The sequence below is a fragment of the Ziziphus jujuba genome, chromosome 7 (genome assembly GCF_031755915.1).
Source record: "Ziziphus jujuba cultivar Dongzao chromosome 7, ASM3175591v1".
Lineage (NCBI taxonomy): Eukaryota > Viridiplantae > Streptophyta > Magnoliopsida > Rosales > Rhamnaceae > Ziziphus > Ziziphus jujuba.
Genome location: NC_083385.1, coordinates 13,962,024 through 13,982,190, shown reverse-complemented (window position 1 = coordinate 13,982,190; position 20,167 = coordinate 13,962,024). Strand labels below are relative to the sequence as shown.

The 20,167-nt window shown below is 32.5% G+C and overlaps 3 protein-coding genes across 4 annotated transcripts; all 3 read left to right on the top strand.

Moving 5' to 3' along the window:
- Positions 1 to 1,507: 1,507 nt before the first annotated feature.
- On the top strand, positions 1,508 to 6,695 carry LOC107424925 (uncharacterized). Its single transcript, XM_016034819.4, has 10 exons — positions 1,508 to 1,689; positions 2,818 to 3,034; positions 3,144 to 3,298; positions 3,391 to 3,536; positions 4,422 to 4,484; positions 4,566 to 4,658; positions 5,265 to 5,426; positions 5,556 to 5,662; positions 5,912 to 6,087; positions 6,187 to 6,695. Exons 1-10 carry the CDS (start codon positions 1,584 to 1,586, stop codon positions 6,444 to 6,446), a joined length of 1,485 nt encoding a protein of 494 aa, XP_015890305.2. The 5' UTR covers positions 1,508 to 1,583; the 3' UTR covers positions 6,447 to 6,695.
- A 1,395-nt stretch (positions 6,696 to 8,090) lies between these two features.
- LOC107424908 (splicing factor-like protein 1) lies at positions 8,091 to 9,878 on the top strand. The gene is made up of 4 exons (XM_016034797.4): positions 8,091 to 8,281; positions 8,431 to 8,552; positions 8,711 to 8,876; positions 9,566 to 9,878. Exons 1-4 carry the CDS (start codon positions 8,097 to 8,099, stop codon positions 9,609 to 9,611), a joined length of 519 nt encoding a protein of 172 aa, XP_015890283.3. The 5' UTR covers positions 8,091 to 8,096; the 3' UTR covers positions 9,612 to 9,878.
- Positions 9,879 to 12,507: 2,629 nt separating this feature from the next.
- Positions 12,508 to 19,817, top strand: LOC107424957 (probable amino-acid acetyltransferase NAGS2, chloroplastic). Of its 2 annotated transcripts, none has more exons than XM_048478795.2 (10): positions 12,508 to 13,178; positions 15,245 to 15,332; positions 15,485 to 15,693; positions 15,811 to 15,962; positions 16,140 to 16,554; positions 17,337 to 17,434; positions 18,074 to 18,185; positions 18,376 to 18,535; positions 19,035 to 19,107; positions 19,462 to 19,817. In XM_048478795.2, exons 1-10 carry the CDS (start codon positions 12,813 to 12,815, stop codon positions 19,610 to 19,612), a joined length of 1,824 nt encoding a protein of 607 aa, XP_048334752.2. In that variant the 5' UTR covers positions 12,508 to 12,812; the 3' UTR covers positions 19,613 to 19,817. The 2 variants fall into 2 exon arrangements, with proteins under 2 accessions (XP_048334752.2, XP_015890353.3); XM_016034867.4 differs by lacking the exon at positions 12,508 to 13,178 and adding an exon at positions 14,382 to 15,067.
- Positions 19,818 to 20,167: the final 350 nt, after the last annotated feature.

The following is a 20,167-nucleotide window of genomic DNA, read 5'->3' as shown; positions in this document are numbered from 1 at the left end:
AAATAAAAATAAATAATTTTTTTATAACATTAATGTAATTTTTTGATTTTTTTTAATTTTCAACAAATTATAAAAATCAATTCCTTTACAATTCGATTAAAAAATCTATAATTTTTGTAGAAATTAAAATTTCTATAAAAGTTTTGGAAATATTTATTAAATTTATTTATTTTTTAATTTAAAAAAATTATTAAAAATTTATAAATATGAATGATGTTTAGTAAAATTTTGTTGCTCAACTAACTTTATTAATATATATATATATATATATATATATATATATATATTTTCTTTATCTTTTAACTGCCTTACAAAAATTAATCAAATAAAAATATAAAATTCGCATTTAATAAACAATGTGTAAAAATTTATTAGATAAGTCTACCTATTACATTTTTAGGAAAAAATTAATATATAAATCACAAGTTTACCTACCTATTATTATATTTTTTGATAGTAATAAATTTAATATCTATATAAATATATAAAATAAAAAAAATTAGAACATAAACAAAAATAGAAATATATAGAGGGAATATATTTTGTGTGACAAAACCATCAAAGAATATAAAAATAGTTGTGTATACAGTTAATTAATATCTAATAATAATTATCATCAAGTATAGTTATATTTAATAAAAAATTCATATGATTGATATATTAATAATTACGTATAAAATTATTAAAAAAATAATATGTTAATAATTATTTCACATATTTTACATTTTAAAATAAAAATAAAAAAATATTAATTTTTAATGACCAATTATTTTATTTGGTACTGAAATAATATTTATGAAATTTAACGTAATTATAATAATTATTGTTTAAATATTTTATAAAATATATATTTTTACAGATTGTTTATTAATAATGATATATTTATGATTATTAACGTTTTTATAAATTAATTGATTTTAAAAAATATAATATAAATTCAATATTTTTATAATCTTTATAATTAATTTGATAATCAATTAATTAAATAGATTAATTTTAATATTTATATTAAAGTTTTTATTTTTTAAAAATAAAATTTCATCAATTTTTATTAAATATTTATATTATTTATTGATATCCAATAATTTTTAATAATTTTGTAAATTTTTTTATATTTTAAATTTTCATTATTGTCATCGTAAAATTTTTAAATTTTAATATTAAATTATATATATATATATATTTTTTTTTTTTTGGTTAATAATATTAAATTATATATATTAGAACCTCTCTGGAGTTATTCAAATATATTCGCAGCTACGTATTTTAAGCAAACAGTATTACGGGTACCAATATTTATCAATTTTTTTTTTTCAATAAAAATGGTAAAATGGTTCATAATGGTTGATGGACCTAACATGGGCTGATGGAAGGATTAACTTATCAACTTGATGACAGGTTTAACCCAATTCAGTGGCCCCAATAAGTAATGTCGGTTAACGGCCCTACTAATGCTAAGCTCCTGTAAAATCGCAGAATTACCCTCCATAACATTCCATATTTTCAACCCGCGCCGTTCCTTCCTCCAGTCTCTCTCTCTCTCTCTATCTGTCTCTGTGTCTGGGACTGGGAGCCCTGAAACAATGGATTTTGCGTACCCAGTTGGAATGTCCGCCTTCGTTCTCTGCTTTATCTTGCTGGCACTTCCATGTTCATTTTCCATAGAACCTGCCAATGAACGTGTTCTAGGTACTTTCTCGTGGACACTCTTTGGTTGCGTTTTTCTAAGTTTCAACACCTTTGAAATCCTCAAACTAGGTTTTGCTTTTCTACTCTTTTGTATAAATTATTTGTATTTTTTTTCCTTTTACGTTCAGTTTGGTTTCGTTGCCGATAAAATTGAGGTAAAACGAAAAAGGTTCCAAGTTTTTATTTTTTCATTTTTTCTTATGAAAATACCAAGAAAATCGAAGGCTCAAACCCATTGTTATCCAGAAGTTTAAAAATAATTTAAATTGCTTTCTTTGATTTTTATTCGGATCCAAAATGATGGAAAGGCCCCTCCTTTTTTTGCAACTTTTCTTTATGCCATAAAATGGGGTATGAATTTTATGTGTTTGGAATTTTGGTTTTCTTGCCCTATCTATATTACTGGTTTATGTAATCTGGAATGCATCTACTTATCAGTATACAAAATGAAAATAATTTATCTCCATGAAACTAGTATTTGATATAATGGAGATTTTATACATGACAAATTAAATACCAAGTTTAAAATTTCATTTGCTTGCACATTTTGAGGATCAAAATGGGAAAATGTTCAAATCTCTAAAGAAGTGAAATGGGTTTTAATGTAATATCTGCTGATTTTAACAGTATTATACTTTTGTCATTTTTACTTCCTCACAACCAAGGCATGCTTAATGGGGGTAGTAAGAGTTCTGTCAGGAACATTTGTCTATCTAATCAAAATGGGGGTAGATTGTGTTTATCATAGCTAGAGAAGCAATCTAGCTCTCTTTATCTTTACAAAAGACTTAAACATGATTTTCCATGAGACTATCGTTTGCCTCTGCTCATTCACAGAAGACATATTATGAGCTGTGCTTCCCAATGTTAGTAACAAGAATTCATACTTTTTATTTTTTATTTGTATTACTCAATGTTTTCCTAGTGTTACAGTTGATTCTGTTTACAAACTGCTGCGGTGCCACCTAGATGGCAGTCTTTGATGATTTATCTGTTAAGCAACATGCTTCCTAGAAACTGATAGATTGATGACTATTAATAGATGGGTGAAAAACCTTTGCTATGGGTGCGTGTGGAAGCTTTAATTGTTGATAAGTAATCTTCTGATTTACATTGTTGGTTTTGCAGTTGTTGCTCAATCTGCTTCATTGCAATTATCTCTTGGCTTGCCCGTGAAAAACTCTCCTGGTTCCAAGCCTGGCACTTCCATGGTTTGTGAAAGAGTTCATATACATGGACTGTCAAGGCTTAAAAATCTGAAGAAGATTGCTCACTCAGTGAAGGTGAAGTTGTCAGGGACAAATACTAGTGTCTTCCTGCCAAATGCTGAGGTTTGTTTTCATAGGTGAGTCAAAATGTGATATGCCTTTCATGCATATAAGGAGGTATTGTCCCATAATTTTATATCATCGGTGGATTTTTTGATATTTAAGAATGTTGTGATCCCTATGCAGGAATTTATCTTTGGGGATAGGGATGTGCCCTCAGGGTCAGTGGGAGAAAGTTAAGGGTTCCTGGGTTAAGTCCATGTCACCTTTTGACCATAAGGTCTTGGATATTCGGACAGCTAGTTCATCCTTGGAAAGATTTGAGGTGTCCATTGAAGAAGGTGACTCTTTTAATTATTATTTACTTTTCCTTTCATATTAATCCTTGCACTAGTAACTGGTTCAATTGCCGTGTTTTTTTTTTTTTTTGCAGAATTTTTTCTATATCGTGTAATATTTTTTATAGTGGGCATAGTCATGATGAGCTTGGCTTCCTCTCTAAGCAAGTCATTGGTATTTTACTACAGCAGTGCAATGGCAATTGGGGTCATCCTTGTAATATTGATGGTCCTTTTTCAGGTAATGTAGTTTCCTTCCTACAATATAGATTATATGAATCTCGTTTGCAATTTCTAGGCCATATAAAGATTACGATTTAGGAAATGTGCAAGAAAGCTGTTAGTTCATAGTTGGCTTATATTATATGACCAACCATTCGATATTGAGTATTGTTGTTCATTATTTTTATGGTTGCTGCTAGTGGCTTGGAACTTGAAATATTCATCAACGGTCTACATCATTTTTGTCTCGTAGCTTCTTTATTTTTGTTTAGGCAGGATAATCTAGTAGTTTAAAAAATGTGATCCATGATGCTAATATGACTTCTCCTCCATTTCTCATAATACTCATAGGTATATAATTATAGTTTTTATTTTGTTCGATGTTCTTCGTTTCATTCCAATTGGCTCTCTTGTTTGCTATAATAATTGTAGGCGATGGGATTCCATAACTAATTAAAATAACCCATTATTTCACATTTCACTTGAAGTTTGAAACTTTTATTCTTATTCAGTTTTGATATGCATGAAATAAGTTTCTTCAATTTAATTCATTATTTTATCATATGGTAATCCTTCTTAGCTTGAACTGAACAGTGAATACATCACTTTTGCATCTTTCATCTTTTCAACTTCTAGTAGAATAAATTTGCTGTTATTGATGTTTAAAGACTTTTATCCGTATTCAATTTTGATGTGCCTGAAATAAGTTTGTTCAATGTTATTCATGATTTTATCATATGGTGATCCTTCTTAGATTGAACTGAACAGCGAACACATAGCTTTTGTGTCTATCATTCTTTCAACTTCAAGTAGAACGAATTTGCCCTTATTGATGTTTGGAAACCTAAGTTTGTTTCTTTTTCTCATACTATGAATTGACATTATGTTTCATGATCATTGACAGGGGATGAAGCTTCTTCCAACTGGTCGAAAGGGCTCACTTGCTATTTTTATTTATTCATCTATTGTGAGTATCAGCTTTAAATACTTTCTACTCCTTTCATTTTGCATTAAAATGATCCATGTGGAAATCTCACTGATTTATTAGGTTGGTCTTGGATCCTTTCTTCTTCGCTATATACCTGGATTGCTGCGTTCAGTGCTGACGGAGATTGGAATTAATGAAGACATGTACAATCCTGTATGTAAGTTGATTTATCCTGTATAGTCTTTTGTTTTCATTACTCCATTGCATTTTATGGCCAGGCTTGAGAAGACACCATATAAATATAGTTGGAAATTTAAACAAAGGAATGGCAATTAGCCAACGAAAAACCGTTTAGCTTTCTGTAAATTAGCTAGTATGTAGGAAGCTAGTACTTTCTAGGCCTTCATTACTTCTACATATGGTTATCACCTTGTTTTCTTTACAAGTTGAACCAACCATATCAATAAGGTGCGTTTTCCCATTTCCAGTTGATAGCATGGCAAAGCCATTTAAAGATATATATATATATTTTTAATTGAAAATAGTATTTTTGGTTGTTTATATAATTCACTGGGAACTTACTAATAAACAGCCATTTATTAAATAGAAATTCTTGTTATTTTTCTTGTACCTTGTGACCTATTTATATTAAAGAAGGCATCGGGTGTTAATTGTTATATTCTTGTTTGCCTGCTTCTTTAAATTTATTCCATGGAGCTATGCTGCTCCATGCCTGCACTTTAATGGCACGTGATTCATACTATTAAGGATTACATTGTAAATTGGTTGTACTGCTCATCTGATCATTAACTATTGCAGTTGGCAATATTTCTACTGGCTTTTGTTATTTTGGGTGGAGCATGGTTGGGCTTCTGGGTGGTTCGCAAACTTGTCCTAACAGAAGATGGATCAATTGATTTAAGCACATCTATGTTTGTTGCATGGTCCATCAGAATCTTGGCAGCTGTTATGATCCTTCAGGTATTTGTCATGAATCGTATAAGTTTTAATTCTTTCTTTTGTATGAACAATCTTTAGGCAACCATCATTTTATAACAAATTCTCTTCTTTAAGAAGGATTTCACATTTATAAGTTTATGCTGTTTCCAGAGTTCTGCTGATCCCCTACTCGCAATGGAGGCATTAGCATTTGGAATCATGGTTTCTTCCATTTTGAGAAGAGTCTTAAAATTGAGAGTCCTTCGCCACATGTACAAGTAAGGCTGTTTTTCTGGTTCTGGTGCTTAGTCATAGCAATCTAATATTTAGATTTGTATCCACTTTTGTTTGTTCAGGTCCAAAACACTGATAAAAAAAAATGTTAGTAATAGATTCTCTAACTTTGTTAACTTAAAATATTTCTGCATCTGATTAGGAAAGTACTTTTGCATATAGCTGGTTTTACTTGTTCCATGTATTGCATGATTTGCAGTGCATAACATAACATTTATGAAATACTTGTGCAGAGCTTTAATGAAATCGCCTAAAAAGAATCGCAGAAGGTCATATATTCCCAATTCTTCACCTTTTGAAGATTCTCTCGAGGAATATATGTACAAGATTAAAGGCAATGAAGACTACAAGTTTGTGAGGCCTCGATCCAAAGCTTTTAACCTGTCTCCATGCAGTTCTTCTGACAAAGGTTTGCTTCTTTCCACTATCCTTTTAACTGATAAAAAGAAACAATGACGTCTCTTACCTACCTGAGATGTGCATTTCACACATGCTCTGTATTAAGCAGATCTTAGCCAGAGACTGCGTAGGGAGCAGTTAGGTAAAGAGTTGTACCTTTCGAGTTTCCACAGCACACCTGAAAGGAGAAGATTCACCAAGAACGAGTGGGAAGAGTTCACCAGAGGCTCCACTGAAAAAGCATTGGAAGAGCTAGTTTCTTCACCCGATTTCGGCAAATGGCTTGTCAAAAACAACGATAGAATCACCATAACCCCCAACACCAGTAGAGCTGAACGGCAACGACGCAAGTGGTTCCTTTGGTTTTAAGCAGCTGGTGTGGGAGAAGCAGGATAGTATTACACGACAATGAATTAAGGCACGTGAACTCGTTAGTGTTCATTTCATGTATGCAAAATTTCAACAGACATTCTAACCTGTTAGGCATGAATAGTTAGCTAACTGAATATTTGTTCTGTTCTATGTGAGTAGCCGTGTAGTAATTTTGATTGTATGTAATATAAAAAAACAATTTTATTCTAGCAAATCCAAAGACTCCAACAGACGTTGTTGCATGAATGACAAGAGTAGCCCAACAATGTTGACCGCAAGTTCAAAGTAAAACCTCTTCTAGATTCCAAGAAAGCATAATTTAATATATGTATATTTTTCTTGAAGAGGTATGTATTACCGTTGTTATTTCTACTCATGGTAAGATTGAGAACCATTTTTTGACCCTTTTCAGCAACTACAACAAAAACTTGAGTTTAGTAAAAGTTTTTATTTTTCTGTAATTAGTTTGGAAGTGTAAAATAAACTTTGAAAGGGGTGATAATGAGGAGGTTGATATTTTGAGGATGGTACAGACTACAGACAATGGAGGGGAAAACTGGGAAGGATAATGATCAAGTCACAACACAACGCATTCTCCAATGGTACTCTTACGACTGTCCACCTCTCAAAGTCTCAACCAACTTGGTTCCCACCATTGTATATGGTTTTCAACTTTTAATCTTCAAATACCTTGTTGTTTCTTACTCCAAAAATTTAAAAAAAAAAAAAAAACAAGAAATACGTTGTTGTTGTTGTTTGATAATTGATGTTATTATTTGCCACAGTAAGCATTTTGATCGGACTCGAATCTAAGCATACAATCCATTAATAGTAAATATATATATATATATATATATATATTTTAATGAAATAAATATTTATATTTTTTGCTAATTTTTTTTTAATGAAATATTAAGATAGAGAAGAATACATTCTATCATTTTTATTTTTATTTTTTATCAGACAATACATTCTATCGTTAAATGGAATAAATATCTAATTATTTTACACAGATGAGCAAATGTATTGGATGACAATTTTATGCACTAAAAGTATGATATACGCTTAATAATATTTGATTGAGAAAGTATCCTTTTTATCCACAACAAAATCATCAAGAGGCTAAAGCGGGGGAGACGACTTTTTAAGATCTTGGAGACTTTGGTGCTTTCACGTCACGCGTTTAATATACTGTGGAAACTTTATCCACTTTATAGTTTTTTTTTTTTTGGTAAAAACATTTTATTTTTACTTCACAATAAATGAGTATGGATATTACCATTAGTTTTTTTTTTTTTTATTATTATTATTATTATTATTATTATTATTATTATTATTATTATTATTGTTGTTGTTGTTGTTGTTGTTGTTGTTGTTGTTGTTGTTGTTGTTAAAATCTTATTTACACACTTATTTCTTTGAATAACAATGTTCCTTTTTTTTTTCTGGGCTAATATTTTAATACAATTACGTGCTCATATTCCGTAACTCGGTAAAAGAAACACTGGGTAAACAATTTTATATTGTTATTGTTAATGCAAACTAACATTAATCAATGTTATTAATTAATTTTTTATTAGTAAAAACAGGACTTTAGGAGACCATAAAACTGTAAAAGGCATACAATTATGGAAAGCAAGGTCATCAATGAATATAATGGATTCTTTATGGGTATTTTTTCTTGAAGGGTCCAACTCTCTTTTTTTTTTTAACTTGTTCTCCTCTTTTGTGGAAATAGTTTTAGGCATTGATAACTGCGCGTCTTCTGCATACCGAACCCCTAAAGAGTCGGTTTCTTCATTTCATTGGATTCCCGAGAAACTTCGTTTCAGGTTCCTTTTCTTACACTTTCAACGCCTTTAATTCTATTTCATGCTTATTATTATTATTATTATTCTTGTTATCGCTTTTTTCCCTTTATAATAAGAACCAACTCTCTTTGAGTTCTCACTGTTTACTTTGATCTTATTCAAAAACCCAGTTGTTTTCTTGTTTCTAAGATCTTGAAAAAAAGAGGGCAATTTTTGGCTTTTGATTTCCAAGGAAGAAAGATGAGCTACTACAATAATCAGCAGCCTCCTGTGGGTGTTCCTCCTCCCCAAGGTACTCATCTTGCTTTATGTGTTAGATTAGAATAAAAGTCTTTTAATTAGGTTCTTTTGGATTTAGTTTTTGAATTGTGGGTTTTGATTTTGATTTATTTATTTATTTATTTTTGGGGATAAAAATTTTGAATTTTCCTTTGTGATTTTGATTGGAAGGGTACCCTCCAAAGGATGCATATCCTCCACCTGGATACCCTCCACAGGGGTATCCACCACCACAACAGGGCTATCCTCCTCAGGGTTACCCTCCACAGGGTTATGCACCCCAGTATGCCCAGCCTCCACCCAGACAAGACAACACCACTGGCTGCCTTGAAGGATGGTAATTAAAAGCCCCATCTCTCTCTCTCTCTCTTCTTTATTGTTAATTTGCTGACTTGTTGCTTCGATTGCTTTCAAAATCAAATTTTTAATGCCAATTTGGGTGAGGAAAGTAATTGTCAAGTTTTTGTTGGGTTCATATAGGAAGAAATTGAAAGGTTGACATAGAATTGAAGCACCCTATTTTCTTTCTCTAATCCATGTTGCTTTTTGAGGTTGCCCAGCTTCAACTTTTTTGTTTTGTTGCTCTTTCAGACCGTTTATTTTCCCATAATAATTAGTACTTGGTCAAATAGTTATAGATATTGTCATTGGCATTTTCGTTGATGATTTGGCTGTTGTGTATTTTGTTATATTTTGTAACCTAAAAGGAAAAGGAAGTATCAATATCAAGCCATGTTGTAACCTAAAAGGAAATATAAATATCAAGCCTCTTCTGTTTGGTGTTTGTTTATTTATGTGTGTGTCAAGATGCCATATCCTAGAGTAGACTATATTCTTTGTAATATGAGATGTAAATAACTGTTTTATTGTTGATAATTTTCGTCAATTATGATTTGGTACTTTAAAAATATGTATATATAGTAGAGAATCTTTGAGAAGGGGGACAAAAATAATCATCAAATGAAAATAGGTGGTTTTGGTTTTAATAATGAGATAATTGATGATTAAAATTATTTGGTTGTGCAGTTTAGCAGCACTCTGCTGTTGTTGCCTTTTGGATGCTTGCTTCTGAAGACATCCTCTGGTTCTGGGCTGTTTCTGTGTCAGTGGTGGTGATGGTGGTCTATTCATATACATATATATATTTATAATTTCTTCATGTTTTAAGACTTTTAAAAGTAGATTCAATGGGAGAAAAATGCTTGCTGAAATCTGAACATGATTCTTTGCTTGGGCATCTGTAAAGCAAGACTCCAAACATTCTGTGCACTTTTCTTAATGTGGAGAAACATTTCTTGTTGGTTTGGATTCAATAATATAGTATGCTTTTCCTGTTCAATTATTCTCTGGATTGCTGATGGATCAGCAAGAATTGTTTGTGCAATGTGTTTTGGGCTCTTCCATTATATCATTTCACAATTTCTTCCAACCAAACATTATTATGCCAATCTTATTTAGTGGTCATGCAAGAGCATTTGCTATTAATTCCTATCATAATATTGTTTTTAGACACTATATCGACTAAATTTCATTCTCGATCTACATCACTTGGCATCTTCACGATGCGTGACACGTGTAATGTTAGTAGTCTCGCATGATCGCATCCATGTCGACTGTACTCTCAACTCTAGAGAAGCTTTGGTGCACCGGGTGTACATAATCCCAATGTGAGTGGGGGTGTATGTACACCAGATTCACCGAAGATTTTTTTGCTCAACTCTGAAGTAAAAGAAACAGACTAGTTGTTCAAAAACGAAAAAAAAGAAAAGAAAAACGAAGTCACTGTAGATCATTAGAATGCATTGAAAGCGTATATGCGCTAGTAATATATCATTATGATACTGTAAGATTGTAAACTAACAATATATTATCTTGTTTTTATTTAAATGGGTCTACATTTGATATATGATACATCACCATAAAACAAAATAGATATATGAAAAAAAATCATATTATAAACTTTTTGAACAACAAGTATGTTATGCTAAAACGTCAATTTTTTGTTAGCGTAAATCAATATAGGGACACAGGAGCATCATCCCGTCGATTTGACAGTGCTGATGTTTATATGTAATAGCGAGTGATTAAATTAAATATAAAATTTGCGACTACACAGCTTCATTTTTAAGGGATAAACATAGTATGTGAACTATATTATATAAAACGAATATAATGAATAAATTTCACACACAACAAACAGGTAAAAAGGATTAATTTGAGTTTCTACATGATGCCAACTGCCATAACAGTGTACTCGCGGTAATGTCTGCCACTTCGCTATCAGTTGTTGACTCATGAAGGCTGTAGAAATATGGTTTGGTCGATGCAAACGAAAATTTGTGACAATACTAATAAAGCAAGTAAATAAATAAATAACAAATTTAAGAAAATCGTGTGTTTCGTCTGAGACTCGGTAAATCATTCGGCATAGTATTTAGTTTTAAAGGGGAACATAACATGTGTTTTGTGATCATGAAAATACGTAGAATCCTTCTCAGCCAAAAGAAATTGATAAACATGAAAATATATCAAAGAAGCATAGGAAAGGATCATCTCAAAATCTTGATTGAGTTTATTCATTTGTGATTATGTTAGGAGATTCAAGTGTTTATATTAAATACGCCAAAAGCATATATAAGAAGTGAAATAGGAAACCATTAAGTGATTCAAGTCTTTACATTAAATCAGCAAAAGTGTAGACAAGAAGATGCAATTGAAAATTCTCAAAACATTTCTATATATGCTATTCACTCAAAACTCTATATATTCACTTATCAGTGTGGATGATTTCAGATTTCTATTTATATTAGTCTGTTAAGCATCTCTAAAGCCTAATAATATATAGCTACATGCAATTTAAAAACCCCATTGAAAATTGAAATGATATTCTTTCCATTTTCTGTTGTACCTTTAAATATAAACAGAAGCTTCAATCTGTATTTCTATTGTTGGATTGGAGCAGCATTTATATATATATATATATATATATTAGACTGATTTTGAATGGCCTCAAAAATTTACCGATAAAATTAGCAAGTGTGAAGTTTGATGAACATTAAAGCATATAAAAGGCCATCTGTTATCCTGATTGAAGACAAAAGGCACCTAATAATGTAGCAAAGAGAAAAAGCTAGACATAGACAATTATCATAACGATATGAAATCTCTCTCTCTCTCGCTCTATATATATATATATATATATGCTACTTGAATCTTTGTCATATAGAAGAGCATATTTTTATCATCTACCATTATGGTATGGTTGGTATCTATGGTGAAGCAGATAGGAAAATCCTCCACTTCATCCTATGCGTTTGTTGAATCTCTTTCTCAATGGCTAATGAAGACCTCTTTTTGTGACAGAGAAGCACCATCTGCATAGTGCATTTCAGGGACCACTTGTTTTCCCTCAATTATGACTCTACATTGAGTCTTGTCTTGTCTCTTCAAACACCTTATAATATTATGATTTTTTATTTATTTATTTTTTAACTTTTTATCTTTATTTTTCTCTGTATGACTGGCTTTAGTAGGATGAGGACATATGGTACATTGTTGAATAATATTAGAGTACCCACGTGAAAAAAATAATATGGTGTCAAAAAAATGGGGTAATTAAAATCCCACTCCACTATCATTCACTCAGCTTATATATGAAAGTCGATCAATGAAACTTCAAAATTTTCATAACAGAACAAAACTTCGAATATTCCTGCAAATTGGTGAATTTTTTCTACAAAAGCGACCAAATACAGAAAAAAGTAATATATAACATACAACTTAGTAATCAATGTGTAACTCGAGCATGTCACAGGGACCACATATGTTTATTAAGCTCCCGTGGTTATTATATATATATATATATATATATAATATATGTTACGTTCTTTAATTAATCTATTTTATCTGCTGTTTAATTTAACAAATTTACCGGAAAACGGTGAGAAGACAATATGAGTCATTTCATTTTCATGACCGTTTAAGCAAGCACAGCCAAGAAGACCCAAGTGCTTTGGTGCTTGGTTTCAGAAGCAAGACTAGCAAGCAGTGTGCACGGAATCAAATTCTCAACTCGTCAATTTTGTTTCTGTTGGGTCATTTGTCACAAGTTTTTTATATTACTCTCCACCTGTCTCACATTGACTCCTTCGTTTTGCCGCGTCTGTTGGGTCTTTCCTTTGTCGCCATCTCTCTCTCTCTCTCTCTCTCTCTCTCCACACTAAATCACTCAGAGAAGCTCTTCAATTCTCTCTGGGTTTTTTGAAGTTTAGGCATGGCTACTTTGAGACCAAGATCATGGATTTGCCAGAAAATTTGTGGGTCAGCTTGGTCCACTTGTGAGTGTAAACCAGATTTCTTCCAAAGAGGAGGTTTGCAAGTGAAAGATGAGAGCTTTAGCTGGTGGGCTTCTGGTTTGAGAATGGAAATGGGAAAAAGAAGAAGTAAAAATTTGGTGGCTGGTGGGTTGGGACGGGAAGGTGAAATGGAAAAGGAAAATGGTGTCTCTGAGGAAGACCAAAGATTCGTGGAGGCTATTAGAGAAGCTCAAGCATATATCTCTGCATACAGAGGCCGTACATTTGTTGTGATATTACATTCAGAAATTGTTTCTAATCCAAACTTGGATACCATACTCAAGGTAGGTACTCTGCCTCTCTCTTTCTCTCTGTCTTTCACTTGCTTTTAAAGTTTGTCAAGTTCTATGGATCAAATGCATAAAAACAACGTATAATTTTCTCCGAAAAAACTATTCCATTCTGATTGTTGTTCTTGATCTTCCTTTTCTCTCTTTAATTGGTTTATGAATCCAAAAACTCTTTTTCTGTTTTTGTTTTTTTTTTGTTTTTCTTTTCTTTTGGGGTTCTGGTTACCTCACAGTCGCAGAAACCCCAGCTGGCAGGCCATTTCAGACTTTCAGTATCCAAGTGTCGTACTTCCTTATGCAATTCATGACATTTTGTGGAAAAATGATTTTGGGGCCTAAATAACAATTCAAATTTTTCATCTTCCTCAAAGAGCTTCATGATTATCTCAATTTTCCTTGTGAATTTCTTATACAAGTTAGAAATTTTATTTTTTCTTCCGTGCGTCTGAACAAAAAACATAGTAAACGCCAACTTCAAAACAGAATTGCTTAGTTCAAAAACATGTGGCGCCGACAAATTCTTTTTTTTTTTTTTTTTTTTTCACTTGGTAGGAGAATGCCATCAACTTCGCCTCCTACTTCTTTATTCTAGTTCCATAATTATTATAAATTTAGGATAAATTGTATCAGAATTTTTATGTACTATTAAAAAATATATTTGAAATAACCATTAATTACATTCAATTCAATTTCATTTCACATTTAAGATAAAAAAAAAAAAAAAAAAAAAAAAATCCTCTAGCTAGCGACATGGAACTAAACCCAACTCTTAAGTTACTTAACCCAACTCTCAAGTTTTTGGGTTGAGTTTCAAATCATGGTGTCCTCTCCCAGTTGAAATGAGGTGGGGTCATATTACAATGGAGGAGAGTTGTTGAAACGTGAATACAAACCAACGAGCAAAAATTTACGTGTGGACCCACGCAATTTCGTCTGTGGGGATTGATCCATAGGAACTTTTTAACTTTCGATCAACAAACAAACAAACACGTCAATTTTGACTCATAAACCAAATTATTAAATTAAAAAAAAAAAATCTAACTCGACGACTCTAAATAAAGTAGAATATACTAAATTAAAAAAAAAAAAAATTTGAGATCGCGAACAAACAGCTGATAAAGTAATAATTTAAAAAAAGAAAAAGAAAAAAAAAAGTAAAATTTTGCTAAATAAAATTCCAGTTATGATAACTTAATAAGCAAACATGTCTGTAACCGTGTTTGAAAAATTGGTGTGTGAAAATCTATACCTTTTGGAATTCAATAAATAAGAATTGTTCAACTTAAGATGAAGTGATAATTTTTTTTAAAAATAAATTTTATGAGTAAAAAAGTTCAAAAAAAGGGGAAAAAAAAAAAAAAAGGTGTGCTGAAAATAAATAATCAATAAAACGAGGCCACGAAAATGGGGTGAAAGATTCGTGGCTAGTTGAAGAAGAACTACCTTTTGGGCTCCAAGGCAGCCCTGGAGTTGGGACCTTGATACTTTCCTTCTGTGTTAGCCTTTTTTACTTTCTGGGTTCTTCCATGGCCGTTTCTTTTTCACGTCCTCACATTCCTCTTTTCCAAACCCGCCGCCAAATCTCTTCCATTTCAAACAACTTTCATCGCCGCCACTGTTTTCCAAGACCACCCGTTTCTCCACCGTTGAAATCTTGGCGAGGCGGCAAGGATAGGAGTGGAATTTCGGCAAAGTGCAGTCTTTCCGGTGAATTTGATCGTGTTAGCGACGACGAACAGAGCTTTAACTCTGTGGAAGATGATCAGTTTGTGCGGTGGTTCCGTGAGGCCTGGCCTTACTTGTGGGCTCACGGAGGTGGTACCTTTGTTGTCATTATCTCTGGTGAAATTGTTGCTAGCCCTCACTTGGACCCTATTTTAAAGGCAGGACCTTTGCTTTCCCATTCTCTTTTTTAACTCTTAGTGGGAAAACAATATTCTGGTCTTGTCTAGTTGATTTCTGTTTGGGTTTTGGTCATTGGAATAGGTTGTTCATTTATTCCTAAGGTAAAGGGTTTTTCCAAAGTTTTGTTTTTTAAGCATAAATTTTTTAAAATACAGGATATTGCTTTCCTTCATCATCTGGGTATAAGGTTTATTCTTGTTCCGGGGACCCACGTGCAAATTGACAAACTTCTTGAAGAGAGAGGTTAGAAAAGCTGATTTTCTTATTTTGGGGGCAAATTTTTTTTAATTTTCTTTTATTGTTTTTTTTTTTTTTTTTTTAAAGCTGTTACTTTTCTTATTTTTTGGTGTGTTCAGAATTGGATGAAACTGACCACCTTTTATTGGTTTTTGAAGGAAGCGAGCCTAAGCATGTCGGGCAATACAGAATTACTGATACTCAGTCTCTAGCAGCAGCAATGGAAGCAGCTGGGGGTATCCATGTCATGCTAGAGGCAAAGCTTTCTCCAGGACCCTCCATGTGTAATATTCGTCGACATGGTGATAGTAGTCGTTTGCATGATGTCGGTGTTAGTGTAGCTAGTGGTAACTTTCTCGCAGCAAAGGCAAGAATTTGGAACATTACATTCTTTTTGTCCTCTATAGTAGTGATAGCTTTTTCAAATTCTTAATTTGATTTCTGATTTTGCTATGTTTATAAGAATATTTTTCCTTTTTGGCAGAGAAGGGGAGTTGTTGGAGGTGTCGATTATGGGGCAACAGGTGAAGTTAAGAAAGTAGACGTGTCTCGAATGCGTGAAAGGCTTGATGGTGGCTGTATTGTTATAATGAGCAACCTGGGCTATTCCAGCACTGGGGAAGTTTTAAATTGCAAGTATGCTCTTTAGGTTTTATGGGTGGACATAATGGATTAGTTTGATTGAAAACAGAATTTTTATGTTGCATCCGTTCTAGTTTTCCTTCAGCCTAAGAATTGTATATACCATTTATATTTTATATGACAAATAAGCAATGTCTGATTGCTGATGCTATCTGTTATTGTAAATTTCAGCACTTATGAAGTTGCAACAGCTTGTGCATTAGCTATTGAAGCCGACAAACTTATCTGCATTATAGATGGTCCAATTCTGGATAAAAGTGGCCGTCTCATTCGCTTCTTGACTCTTCAAGAGGCAGACATGTTGATTCGTGAACGTGCTAAACAGAGTGAGATAGCTGCTAGCTACGTGAAAGCTGTTGCCAAAGACGATCTAGCTTCTCTTGGTCGTAGTGGTTATAGCACTTCTCTACAAAATGGCAATACTCTGAAGGGAAAGCATACTGGAATGTTTCATAATGGTGTTGGTTTTGACAATGGGAATGGACTATGGTCAGGTGAACAGGGTTTTGCTATTGGAGGTCATGAGCGGCAAAGTCGACTAAATGGTTACCTTTCAGAATTGGCCGCTGCAGCTTTTGTTTGTAGGGTGAGTTCATTAGTTCAATAAACACTCTTCCCAGTACATAAATAGATGTTCTCTAAAATGTGTATATCCCAGCCTTCTGTAACTTATTATTCTGGTTTCTGAGAATTTCAACTTGCATTATTCTCGTCTTGTTTCATTTAAGGTGGTTGCATTGTGCAAATTGTTCAAAACCTGAGTGTTTTTTTAGAACTTTGTTTCATGTGTTTTTTTAAATATTATTCCATTGAATGATTTAACTCATCTAACTAAAAGAACATAAAATTAATTTTCTTCATCGTAAATTGTTATCTTGGATGCAGAAATTGCTTCAGCTGATTTTATTTTATTAAATTACAATGCTGACACAGAGAGAGAGATCCGAACTTTTGATTTGGAATCTTTAAGATATTTTTTCAACGTCAGAAGCTGTAAAGCAATTCTTAAGATGAGATAGGAATGAATAATACAAAGAATGTTAATATATTTCCTTTATCTCGTAACTACAGATTTTAATGCTCAAGAAAGTGCTTAGCATTTCAAAGATTTTGTCACCATTGCTATGAGTGGGTGGTGTTTCTTTATAGCGTCTATTTTTGTTGCATTTAATGAAATAGTTCAATCCTTATCTATAAGAGATAATACTTGCATAGTTACTATCATACTGTTTTTGTGCCTTAGCATGGCATTGTCCTGCATGGCATAGTCACTTCACATGATTTGCCTCTGCATACTTTGAAGTTTCAGCTGTATTTTATGTTGAGTGTCAAGAACCCTGCCAATGGTATTTTCTGCCGCATTGCCAGGGAGGCGTCCAAAGAGTGCATTTATTAGATGGCACCAAAGAGGGAGTTTTGTTGTTGGAATTATTTAAAAGAGATGGAATGGGGACAATGGTGGCTAGGTATGCAAACTTTTCAGTTGATGTCCTCTTAAAGTATTGTCTGTGTCTTTTGTGTTAACCATCTACATATTACACTCCCATGTTTGATTTTCGTTTCTTGATATATTTTTTACCTATGTCCGGCTGGCATCCCATTGAACTTCCAAAGAGCATTCTTAAAAGCATCATCTGTTACATTGTTGAGATTTTACTTTGCTTAGTTGCAGTTATTCTAGCCATTGATGTCTAATTTTTAGTTGTTAAAAAATATGAATTTAAGATGCAGTGCTAGAATAGCTAGGGACATGCAATAATTTTGGTCAGTTTTCATTTGTCAATCTGGCTGAGAACCTAACTTAATTTTTATGTTGCTTTAGTACTATCAGTTACTGTAAGTAAACTGATTGTAGGATCTAGGAGATTAATTTTCAATGTAGTTGACAAGGAGTACATATGCAAGGTTGTTTTAAATCTCTTTTTTAGTTGAATGTAAGTAAATTCCTTCTCTGAGAATTCTAATTTAAGATAGCATGGAATAAGAAACTTAATCATAAAGCTTACATTTGGTGGTTAGGATCTTATGATGGGAGTGCTGATTTTGGATGATAATAAGGTCTTATCCATCATACCCTAACTTGTACATTAAACTCTTATGCTCAGTGACCTTTATGAAGGAACTCGGACAGCTAGGGTGACAGATTTATCTGGAATAAGAGAGATTATACAACCTTTAGAAGCATCTGGCATATTAGTCCGCAGGACTGATGAAGAGGTTTGCAATTTTGCTCTTTCAAAATTTTGTTATGTCGTTTAATTTTTACTGATACTTACCAAGAAATTTACCAAGAAATTTTTGAGAATCCTCCTGCCATTCTGGTATAAGTCTCTTTGAAGTGAATTCAAATGTTGTTGCTGCCTAATTGCAAAAGTATTTTTGACATTAACTTTTTTGGTGTGTATAGCTACTTGAAGCATTGTGTAATTTTGTTGTTGTGGAAAGAGAAGGCCAAATCATTGCTTGTGCTGCTCTTTTTCCTTTCTTAGAGGAGAAATGTGGAGAGGTTGCTGCTATTGCTGTTTCTTCGGATTGCCGAGGACAAGGGCAAGGAGATAAATTACTTGGTATGGTATTGAATAGTTTTTAACATTAAACCATGGAACATAGAGGCACTTCCCTATCCTTGTTGCATTTCCTTTTTTCTGATTTAAAATAAAAAGGAACATGTGAAAAAATTACTCAACTTCTCTTTTCGCATATGCTGTGAAAGGCTTGTATTAGGATAAAAAAGCTCCAAGCTTTCAAAATTGAGGCAGTAATCACTTCTTAGGGAAGACAATAAATTACCTAATATTTTCTCAAGTTGACCAAGTTCTTCCACAATTATGTCGAAGATGTCTATACGCACCTAATTTGGCACCATAGAGAAAACTAACACAAGAAAAAAAAGAAAATATACAACATAATATGAATTTAAAAGAAAATATACAACATAATATGAATTTACCAGATATGTTGGCTGATTTTGGTTTTTTATTAAATGGTGCATTAAATTTTTGGTTATCATGTTGCTTTTTTGACATATTGTGCATAATGTTTCAACAAGATATCTAATATGTGCAGATTATATCGAAAAGAAAGCGTCTGCTCTTGGATTGGAGAGGCTTTTCTTGCTTACAACTCGAACTGCAGATTGGTTAGTTTATTTGTTTAACTCCGTCTACCAAAATTACATGCTCATATGCCATAGTGGTTCTGTTATATGAAATGGTTCCTTTCAATGTGAGATTTCTGGTAGTGGTTAAGATTATGGAGTGGCCTTTCGAAAAGGCTTTTGGTTATTTTTACACCAGAATGGCGATGGCGAATTTGAGTGACAGTGAAACGGAAACAGGAAAATTACATCCTTGGATTTTCCTAATGCCCAAGTTATTTTGATTGCTCTTTTTTTTTTTTTTTTTTTTTTAAATAAAAAAATAAAAAATGGGCTTTAGTATAATTGAGTGTGGAAAATGAAATTGTGTTCTTTTTTGGGCTACATTCTACACAGGTTTGTGAGGCGGGGGTTCTCAGAATGTTCCATTGAATTGATACCAGAGGAGCGAAGGAGAAAGATAAACCTGTCTCGTAATTCTAAGTACTATATAAAGAAGCTGTTACCTGATACTAGTGGAATTTCCGTTAACAGAGCATTCATTTGAGCAACCAACAGCAGAACCGGTAGTGGCAAATTTGTCATTTCAGGGATTTTTGAAAGCTGCCTATTAAGAAGATATAAACGTAGTTATTTTGGAATTGTATATGCATTGCCAATCATAAAGTAGATATTCCATGTTTCATGATTTGATGAATTTTCTCTTTTGTGCAACGAGTTTTGTATCTCAAACGCTCCATGTTTACGTTACCTATCTAGGCTTACCTTACATACATCTTACAAGTTTCAGAGAAAACTAATAATTTTTTATTTTTTATTTTTTATTTAAAAGTTGTAATAGCAATATAATAAATCAAATAAAGATTTTTGTATGTCAAATGAAAATTTAATTAGAAATAATATATCGATTGTGAATATAATGACTGATTCATTTTAAAAGAGATCTTAGAACATTCCAACAGTGCACATTGAAATAGAGTTTCGCCAAATAAAAACTATGTCGAGCAAGTTTGAAAAGATAAACGAGTGAAGGGTGAAATTTTTGTGAAAGTCTAATGGAAACTCTTTATTTAAGCATTTGTTTTTTGAATAAAATCATAAT